Consider the following 10799-nt stretch of genomic DNA (forward strand, 5'->3'; position numbering starts at 1 on the left):
TTTGCAGCCACAGCTAGAGTATTTTACTGTGATTATTAAATAGATAATCACTCTTGGTGACATAAACCTTATGTGGCGTTAACATGGCCCTATTAATGCAAGAGTTTGTATTTTTGCTTCTAGATAGCAAAACACTGAGTTTTTCTCAGCACCTAGAGTGAGAACACCCCTATAGGAAAACTTCACAGGTTCTATACATAAATATATACAGCATGTCTGTACAACACCATCTAGTCTTCGTGATAAAATATCCAATAATTTCTGCTGTTAAATTTATTCCCTTTTTTTTCTTTTCTTTTTGACCCTGGGCTAAATTCTGCTCATTCCCTCCACTGGACTAATTTCAGACTGAAATTGGTGTGAATTAAACTTATTTCCTTGATTCTATTACAAAATGCTAGCATAAAAATCTTTGAAACAAAAGTAATTTAAAATACCTGAACAACATGCTGTTGACAAAAGTAATAAAAGTAAAAATACTCGTTGCTTGACTGGAACGTTTTAATTTCTGCTCTTTTAAATCAGCTGGCTCATGTTATTTTCATGAGTAGCACCAACTGTATTATCTTCGGCAGTTACAGGATATGAATCACCTCTAGGCATTTCCCTGGTTGAATATTTACCATTGGATAAATATAGCTAGTCACCAGCAGTTTGGAAACCTTCATGAAATGTAAGGTTCCCTACTAAATGAGACCGTGCTGCTAATAAACGGTTTTGTGTTTTTAATTGTTCACTACTTCCTCCTCCCGTGTCGCTGTCATTTTTCCATTTTACTCCTGTTACTCCCAATTACTAGAAACGCTACGACCTACACTTGGCAAGAAGTGACAAGGCTGCATTCCATCCCCTCAGAAAAGTGGAAGTTTTGCCATTTACTTTCATAAAGTAGAGCTGAGACAAGCAAAAGTTTGTAGTGACACCATTTTCCTAGAGTCTGGCAGATCAGCAATGCATATTTTCATTTTCCCTTTGTGACCAAAGCTTCTGCAAAGCCAAGCCACTTCCAAACTGATAAATTCAAACCCTTGCTCACCAATGAAATAAAGCACTTCCTTTTCCAAGGAGGAGTCTGGAAGGGTTCTAACTCTTTCTGTTCATCTTGCAGATCAGTTTCCAAGCATGTCTCAGAATGGATCGTGCAGACCTGCCCAGTATCCTCACTCTGACCTCTCCCCAATTCTGTCCAGCGGGGACTCAGATTTAGCCAGTCCACTTCTCCAAACTAATGTCCACATTGACATCAGTGCCTTAAACCCTGACCTGGTCAAAGAAGTGCAGCATGTGGTTATTGGTGCTGACAGCCTGATAGTGCACTTCAGTGAAGTAATAGGAAGAGGTGAGTACCGCGACTCCGTACCTTGCACGCTGCTGTTCGTTTTGCACACCCGTTCATTACAAACCATTCTGAGTAAGGTGGACACAGAGAGGTTTTTCAATCTGTTTAGCTCCTACAGACTGCATCCCGTGCATCAAACCATAGGCAGAACCAAGGGGCTCTCCTTTGAAGCCAGATGAAGGGTTGTGCATTTGATCAGTTGGAGAAGACACAAGGGGGAGGAAGGAGGCTGCCAATTAACGTGTCTCCTTTGAACTCAGAGACTTGCTGGTTCCCCCTCAGCTGCTTCACTCTCATCCTTTTCCAGGCTACGGAAAAGCTCAGCCAGGGCTTCTGATCCAGGAGTGAGGCTGCTGCAGAATATTGCAGGAGCCTAAGTCTCAACACCTGAATGGCAGGGGATGCCAAGGTGGGGGCACCAGCAATCTGAACCGCAGAGCCTGAGAGCTGGCGGGCTGGCTCCGCCACACAAGGAAAACTCCTGCAGTCACTAGTGCATTCAGTAAAAGTCCCCGCAGGCCAGGTGAAATGCACGCACCCCATTTTCCTCCCCAAGTTTCCCCAAGCTCTGAGGAATTCGTTGTTTGTTTCCTCTGTGAAATGCTCTCAGTTCCCTCTCATTCCTCTCTCATCCCAGCTGCAGCGATGCATAGCTCCTGATTCACTTCCCCTTATTTTTGTCCCTTATCTAGCAAGTCCCCTGTTTTTCTGGATTTCTTCCACCACTCTTATTCCTGTACATCTCCACAAGTGGGTTCCCTCCTTTCATAGCCCAAGCCAGTATTTCTGTTAGGGGCATTTATTAAACTCTGCACTCTTGTGTACCTATTAGTATCCTAAGTAGAAACTGAATTTTCAGTACTTCTGCAGATGGTGCACAAGAGGTCTCATGTTGAGTATCAGAATACCGTTAAAACTTTGGCTATAAATTATATTCCTAATGTCTCTTCTGCAGGGAAATAGCCACAAATCAAACAAACAGGCAGTGTGTTTCCCTTCCATGGATTACACTTCATCATCCCCAAAGCAAGGGTGGGCCTTTTTCTTTGTTGTTTCAGAAGATGCCAAGTAATTTCCCATTTTTTAAATGTTGAAAAATATCAGGAAAGACACTGATATAATTAACCTTTTTTAATTTTCTCTTCCAAAACTAGAAATGGGCCAAACCCAAAAATATTTCAGACACACCCGATCCAAGCTTTAGGATTTGTGCCCAGGCTCCAAACAATCTGTGGTCTGATGAGATTTTAGTTGCTTTTGTAAAACAAACTTTGTATTAATTTTACCCCAAGCCAAAATCAAAGCCAACTGGGCTCTCACCAGCGCTTATGACTGGAACCTGGTAGAATTAATTAGATACTCCTGTTCTCTGCAGAGCTCACACTTGGCCAAAAAAAAAAAATTCAAAATTATTTTGCTTTCTAACTGCAAATATTAATATTTTTAAAGTGTCTAGCAAATAGTACATCTGTGAAGGAAAGCCACCATTACATGTACATAATATGATTTGGTTAAGTTAATGCACATGCCTGGAGCTCAATGTTCTCTGCGTGCCCCAAGGAGGTCAATCTCACTTCACATAGTAGGTTTCCCTGCTCTGCAGACTACCTCATCTGCTTTACAGGAAAGCACAGGATCAGGAAGGATTTCTGTGTCCCTGGCAGGTTGTTTCACTGCTTAGTCCATCAGCAAGAAGGCAAGTTTCACTCACGTTGCAGTCAAGTTTCTCCACTAAGAACTAGCCCACAGTAGCAACCACAGACAGCTGCCTAGTGACATGGTCAGTCTGTAATCGACAGAGCAACTCTCAGACCATTCATGGCCAACACTTCACACTCAGCATCTTCCACGGAATAGCAAGACCTTAGAGCGTAAGCCCACCGTGACCCTCCGTATACAACTTCACACCAAAGAGGCACCAAGGCTGTACAAACAATCCAGTGGATCACTTAGCATGGGTTTACAGACCTCTGAGACACACCAACCCAGTGGTCCTGTCTGCCCCTTCTGAGCGCTGGCTTATGCCTTCCTGTGCCCTCCTTTGCCATATATCTAACAAGAGTATTGTGAGAATGGGCCAACATGGCTTTTGTGTGCAGAGTCATTACAAGAATTTGAAGCAGTTCTGGCGCCAGCCTGGTCATTATTTATACTCTCCATCTAGGTCAAGAAATATGAATTATACTGCAAATAGAGTTTTCATTTGATGTAATGATGGTTTTAGGTAATTATAGTTTTATGTGTTAGTTAGGAAGTATACATTACAAGTGTTAGGAATTGGACAGAAGTGGAGTGTGATCACTTTTTTAAAGCATAATTGCTACCCAGTGGAAAATACAAGAAAGCTAATTTTAAACTAATCTCCCTCGTTTTTTTTTTTCACAGGGCATTTTGGGTGTGTGTACCATGGGACATTGCTGGATAACGATGGCAGGAAAATTCATTGTGCTGTAAAGTCACTGAATAGTGAGTTACATGTTTAATAGTGAGACATTACCATAATTCCAAAGATAACCAGAGTGAACTAATTAATTACAGTGAAATGTACTTTCACAAATAAAGATTCTTAGTTGCAGCTGGATCAGATTTATCTCTGGAGCGATTCCAGTGACTTAGATTACCATGAGGCATTGGTATATGCTTGTGCATCAAATGAAATGTATTTCCTATGTATTTCCCCTACAAAGAAAAGGACAGAGGAAAATGAGGGAAGTGCAGTGTCATTTTTTATTCTACTGACTACTGAACATTTGTTTTTTGGAAGTTAAATTGCTTAAGAGCCAGCAAAGCTGCTGGAAAAACAGGATGAGACAACAACATTTACTGAAGGCTTTACTCAAGTGTTGTTATTCAGTTCTAAATGATTCATAACAAGAAAAAGAGAAACAGAATTAAAATCACCAACAAACTGTATGGTCATTGTAAGAAAACTGATGCACATAACCTGGTTGTAATGTGGGAGGTGGGGAGCATAATTGCAGCTTCTCATTATCACTTCGTTGTGCAATGACACAGTGTACAGAATTAAACTGTGGTTTGTTTGGTTTGGGGTTTTTTTAATTAATTTATTTTATTACTGGATTTCTCAGGGATTACAGACCTTGAGGAAGTAGCTCAGTTTCTGAAAGAAGGAATAATCATGAAAGATTTCACTCATCCCAATGTCCTGTCACTCCTGGGAATCTGTTTGCCCAATGAAGGATCCCCCTTAGTCGTTCTGCCGTACATGAAACATGGAGATCTTCGAAACTTCATTAGGAATGAGACTCATGTAAGTACCTGGTCAGATCTACCAAGCAGTAAGGCCAGTCTAGCCACGCCCTGCTCAGTCTATAAGCTCTGGTAATTACCTTACCTCTACAACTTGCTGCTGTTACTACACCTTAACCTTTAGCACTTGCCTAGGCTGGCACCGAGCCCAACCACAGCGCTGCCACTCCTTCCCTTCCCCCTCAAATTCCTCTCTAGAATGTTTCCCAGAAATTATCAGCAATAAGTATTTCTCATTTCCCATCCATAAGCCTCTTTATAAACAAATGTGTTTATGAGATCTAAGTGAAGGGGCCCAACCATCTGCTGGTTTAAACTGGCGTAACTCTGTTGACTTCAGCACAGCTGTGCCAGTCGTCACCATCTGCTCTTCCAACTCTTAGGTAAGGGATCTTCTGGTCCAGCTAGAAAGTGTCACAGTCCTGTTTTTATCAGTATTTTAATTCTTATCTCACCAAAAGAAACCAGCAATTGTTATGCAAACTCTGAGTACTCTCTTATCAGATTTTCCCTGTAGATTTCTCACACGTGCCTCCTGCCTCACTGCTTTGTCTCAAGAATGAGACCACAAGTCTTGCTCAGGCTGTGTAAGCCCACATTTCACAGTGCCAGGGCAGTATAAAGCCACTTGTGAGCCACTGGGTTTCACCCCTGCCTCTATGGCAGTCAAGAATACCAGTAAAATTAAAAGGAAAAATGGGGAGGACGGACACATCTTGACATACTGTTGGTGGAATTTAAGCTCTCTGAGGTAGCTACCTCTTCCCCTTTGAAGAGGTACCTTTTCATTCTGCAAGCACCAGGGACCTTGTCTGTGAATAGTGCCATGGTCCTTCCTGAAATAAAGACTAGAAAGACCACAATTGAACAGGATTGTTCCTCAGAAGAAAACCATATGGAGCACCATCAACACCAGAAAAATCTGTGGGACCACACTATTACATAACAAGTCGTGCTGCAGGATAAAAGAACTACAGGTTTATGTTCATATTCATTTATCTATTTAATATTTTCAGTAAGGTCTCATCTTGTAGACCAGCAGAAAGAGATCTTCCTCAGGTAACTGCTCATTGGCCTTTCCATGGCACCATACTGATGACAGCATGTGCCTTTTTGCCCAAAACAGGAATCTCTCCTTTCTTGGTCACTTCCAGCTGATGAGCTCCAAGTTCATAGTTAGCACCTTCTACTGAGTTATACTCTTACTCTAGGTTCACAAACCTGAACTTTGTCTATCAGCATCAGCTGTGATGTTCAGGTTTCAGGGTGCTGTTCCACTTCCCAGCCCATATCATAGTGTTTATACTGCAAAATCCTCCCTTCTGGAGTTTGTCTGTTTTGTTGATTTCTTAAAGTGTTTTTCCTCAGTGGAAGTAAGAACCTGACCTAAGCTTACACCAGCTTTATTATGAGCACCGACCTGCCTTGATCATTCTGGTAGCAAGACCAGTGTATCAAAAACTGCAAAACCAGGCTTTTTCACAGCAAAAACCAGCAGTCTGCTCTGCATTCATTGTATCACAAATGTTTATGTTTTACAGAACCCAACAGTAAAAGATTTAATTGGATTTGGCCTTCAGGTTGCAAAAGGGATGAAATACCTCGCAAGCAAAAAGTTTGTCCATAGAGACTTGGCAGCAAGAAACTGTATGTAAGTATGAACCTGTAATTCCAGCCATGTTATCACACTCTTCTCTGTAAGACAGTGAGATGATAGAAATGAAAGTTTCCAGGATTCCTCCTTGTTTTTAATAAAAACAGGGTGGGTTTTTTCATTGTTCCATAATTATCCTGCTGTTTGTCTTGCATTCTGATGAGCTACTCAGCTTGCTAAGGGCTCATTTCTTACACATAAGCTTTTCTCAAGTGTGGGAACTAAGAACAGCTGAGGTAAAAGTTTAGTCTCTCAAAATCATTGGTTACAGAGTTTAAAAGGCATCTCCTAAGGGAAGTTAAACTGTTGTTGTCTCGACTTGCTGTGCTTCCACCCAGCCTCTTCAGAAGCAGCACGTCTCTGCCGCCGCACCTAGCAGGAGGGAGAGGAACACAGGGGAACTTTGTGAGAAAAACAGAAACACAAAGAAACACCAGTGAGACTTATTGACAGTAATCTTTTATTAGAGGAATATGAGCTTACTTTGGCTCAACTGCATGCACAAATTAGCATTAAAAAATCAGAGCATGCAAAGAATCTTAGTAGTGTCTGAGTAGCCAGGCAGTTCACACAACTGATCCAGGAGCTGCTGATACTGTTGTGCTGATTCATCACCTCTGTTGTGAGGAGTTAATGAGGTACAGGATTAAACGTTAACGTTTATTTTTAGCACATCATAAACTGGCACTCTGGCTGCAAGACGGTTATTCACCCATGACACCGGCTTTCTTATCCTTTTCCAAAGGGTGCACGGTTTTGCAGATGAACAAACAATCCCTGAAAAAGAACATTTTCTTAAAGCTGATGGTTTTTTTAAGGGAGGATGAAAAACACAAGCAAAATTATTTTCACTTTTCCTAAGAAGAAAGGAATTGGGTTAGTGGGCAGAAGTCCTGATTCCTCTAATCGGAGTCGAAGTAGTGGCAACAGGACATTCCCTTCTGGCCTACTCTCTCTTCCTTGGTTGAGGAGGGAACAGCAATTGGGATGTCTCACATTGCCAGCTGAATGGCAGCTTATTTACTTCTGCATGGCTCAGCACTTGAGATCCTGGAGACCCACTGCCACCTGACAGGAAGGTGTAGGGCTGAATACCCACATTCTTCAGTGGCCATGTGCAATCCATCACTCAGAAGCACAGCCACAACAGCAATATTCATCAGAAAGGAAGCCAGGATGCAAATACAGCCTCCCTGGACTCTTTTAGTCTATTCCGTGATCCTGGAAGAGGTGTAGGAAGCTACTGTGGCAGAAAAGGTTCCCTGTTGGACCCAGTGAAGTTCCATCCTACTCCCTTCATTCCTATCTGTTTAGTTGTGTGCCATTCAGAGGGACTTCAGTGGACCAGAGAGTGGTCCAGACAGAAACCTCATAAATTCAAGACAGGGAAATGCCACAGGTAGAGCCCGAGGGAGGTGGGATTGGTTAGCCTGGAGAAAGCTCAGGGTAGGTCTCATCCATGTTTATGAATACCTGAAACAGTGGGGTAAAGAAGATGAAATGGAGAAAATAGCACTTAAGCACAGGAAGAAAGGCTTTTATTGCAAGGATGGCTGAAGTCTCCATCCTTGGAGATACTGAACACTCACATGTTCATGGTCCTGGGCATCCTGCAGTACTGCATCCTGCCTTGAGCGGGGCAGGTGATGGTGAACAAGGTGATCTACAGAGGCCTCCTCCAACCTCACCCCTCTGTGACCGTGTGATTCTGTGAAGAAGCCCAGAAGCAGGCATTTGTTGCAGATAGGTCTGCACATACAATGAAGGATAAAGTGTGCCAACACCCATGTTCTGTCTCTTTTCTGACAATGGCACTGCCTATCAGGACAAATGCCAAGCTTAGGAAGAGCAACGCCAGAGAGATCTTCTGATACTGCTGCACTGTAATCCAGGCAGAACAAGCCTTATGCCACTGTGCTTTCCCAGTACAGACAACAAGCACATCTTTAGTTACAGGGCTGCATTACCATAGATGGGCAGTCACTGAGATAATGACGGGTCCATCCCTGTCAAAATTGAGAGTGAATAGGGAAGGTGACACCTTGACTTGGAAATAAAAATAAAAATGAGAGGTTTCTAAGGATGCAGAAGCAGCAGCAGCTGTGGAAGAAATGATGTAGCAGTCAATCAGGATGTACAACAAAAGTCTTCTTAAAACAGAGCGATTGTTTTAAAAGAGCTGTAATTCAAATGGTATTATCAAAACAATGTCACTGATTTCCTGAGTCCATTCACTGTGTTAAATGGGCGTCATACCCACTCTGCTGCAGGTTTTGTTTCGCTGTTACAGTAGTTAACAGATCCAAGACAAAGTACTGCCTCCCCAAGTCACCGTCTCCAAAATGCAGGTCGCTCCTTATAATCCACCTTTGCCGTAAATCTCGCCTGCTGGGTTTCAGCTAATCCTTTCTGTCACTTCTCTAGGTTGGATGAAAAATTCACTGTCAAGGTGGCTGATTTTGGTCTTGCTAGAGATGTCTACGATAAAGAATACTACAGTGTGCACAACAAAACAGGAGCGAAACTGCCAGTGAAGTGGATGGCTCTAGAAAGTTTACAAACTCAGAAGTTCACAACAAAGTCAGATGTGGTAATGTACAAACTTATTTGTATCACCTATTAATTTCTCTTACATGGCCTGGGGCACCTCTGTAGTGTTTAATGAATGGACTAACTCCAAACCAAAAATTTGAATCTAACTGCAGTTGACATAAGAGTGAGAGGCTCTTTCTACACACAGAAAGGGTATTTGTCCCAATCACAAGGCCACAAGTTGTCAACCTGATTATCTGTTACTGCTCAGGGAAAAATTAGGAGTTTAATCACACTCCAAGGGAAACTAAGGACATTCCAAGAAGCCAAGTTGGAACTGAACCCTGCTATAGGAGGGGCTCTGGAAAGCTTGACAAAACAGGTTAACTTTGACACTCATAAAATGTAATAGTTCTCAAAAAGAAATTACTTGCTTTATAAATACTTATTGCCTGCCTACAGCAATCCCAAGTATTACCTGGCTGTTTATGAAGAAAAAATTATAAGATGAAGTCATTAGTTGGCTGGATCACTTTGTATTTTAGCTCCCCTTTCAATCCAGATTCAAATTAGCCTGTGATGCATAGAATTTTGACCATGTATATTCTCTTCAGTATGTATTTACACAAGGTTAGTCAGATCATCAGCTCATGTAAATTGGCAGAGCTCCATTAACCTCAAAAGAGGTCTGCCAATTTATACCAGCTAAGTAGCAGGCCTATAGGCTTTTATTTTCTTTCATTTACTTAGCTGAGTTTCTCTGGCTCTAATTTAAGTGGCTCCTCAAGTCCCTACAGTGTTTATTAGCCCACTTAAAAGAAAGCTGAATGCAGTAAAACAACTTTACAAAGGGCAAATCTATGCATTTGAATGCTTAAATCTATCAAACCATCTTCTAAAGCTGGAACGTAAAGCCCTCCAACCCTATAACATGTTACTTATTTCTTTGTTTTCTCAGTGGTCCTTTGGTGTGTTGTTATGGGAACTTATGACAAGAGGGGCGCCACCTTATCCTGATGTGAATTCTTTTGATATAACTGTTTACTTGTTACAAGGAAGAAGGCTGCTACAACCTGAATACTGCCCCGACCCACTGTAAGTAAACAGCTTGCAAAGCCTTATGCAAGTGCCTGCCGATTCTGATATTAGAGTGGGTGGGAGTGTGGGAAGTAAGAGGAGGTTTTTTTTTTTCTCTTTTTATATGATTTCATAACTGAACACTTCATTCATTTGAATGTCAGGTATGAAGTCATGCTGAAGTGCTGGCATCCAAAGCCGGAGATGCGCCCAGCGTTTTCCGAACTCGTTTCAAAAATATCAACAATCTTCTCCACTTTTATTGGGGAACACTACGTTCACGTCAACGCCACTTACGTCAACGTGAAGTGCATCGCTCCCTATCCTTCTCTTTTATCATCACAACACAGCACAGACATGGACGTTGACACATGACGGGTATGTCTGGAGCAGAGGAAAACCCCATTCTTAGTTGTATGAACAAAAAGCAAAACGTTTTTGTCCACTAGTTTTTACTGCCCGGTCTTTGTGAGAACACTGTTGCACATGTTTATGTTGTTGCCCAAATTGCACTAGTACAAGGACGTGGTATCATACTGTTTAAGGCTACGGGGTTCTAGAAACCGTCACAGTAATTTCCAGGTGTTTGAACAACCGCCTCGATTTACGAACTGGAAGCGTCGCGTGCCGCCACCCAGAGCTAGTTCCCACTAGCTCTCACTGGCTCTCAGTATTGTGTGCTCAGACCCGAGAGCAAAGATTCAGCATTAACGCCATGAAGGAGAAAGTAGAATACGACTCAGTACGGCTGGAAGGACTGTTACTGTTACCTGTACTTTAGGGTAATGAGCAGTGCAGAAATGGTTTTCACACCAAAGGCTAAGACAAACAAGGAGTTTAAAATGGTTTTTTCCTCCCACACAGTCCAAACTTTGGATTTTTGCACTACATCAACAAGGTTTCTTAGAACATAGGCAGCCAAGAGAG

The 10799-nt window shown here is 42.2% G+C and overlaps 1 protein-coding gene across 1 annotated transcript in view; it reads left to right on the forward strand.

Annotated features, from left to right (window-relative positions):
* The window catches only part of MET (MET proto-oncogene, receptor tyrosine kinase), a gene marked incomplete at its 3' end in the record, with an annotated part of 72527 nt that extends 62280 nt beyond the window's left edge, over positions 1 to 10247 (forward strand). Inside the window, exons 14-20 of the mRNA XM_084264573.1 lie at positions 1109 to 1339; positions 3725 to 3805; positions 4429 to 4610; positions 6151 to 6260; positions 8688 to 8853; positions 9754 to 9890; positions 10037 to 10247. Coding sequence (XP_084120699.1) covers positions 1109 to 1339; positions 3725 to 3805; positions 4429 to 4610; positions 6151 to 6260; positions 8688 to 8853; positions 9754 to 9890; positions 10037 to 10247 — 1118 coding nt within the window. The remainder of the gene's footprint in view (positions 1 to 1108; positions 1340 to 3724; positions 3806 to 4428; positions 4611 to 6150; positions 6261 to 8687; positions 8854 to 9753; positions 9891 to 10036) is intronic.
* Between the last annotated feature and the right edge of the window lie 552 nt (positions 10248 to 10799).

Source organism: Gallinula chloropus (assembly GCF_964237585.1).
Source record: "Gallinula chloropus genome assembly, chromosome: 1".
Taxonomy (NCBI): domain Eukaryota; kingdom Metazoa; phylum Chordata; class Aves; order Gruiformes; family Rallidae; genus Gallinula; species Gallinula chloropus.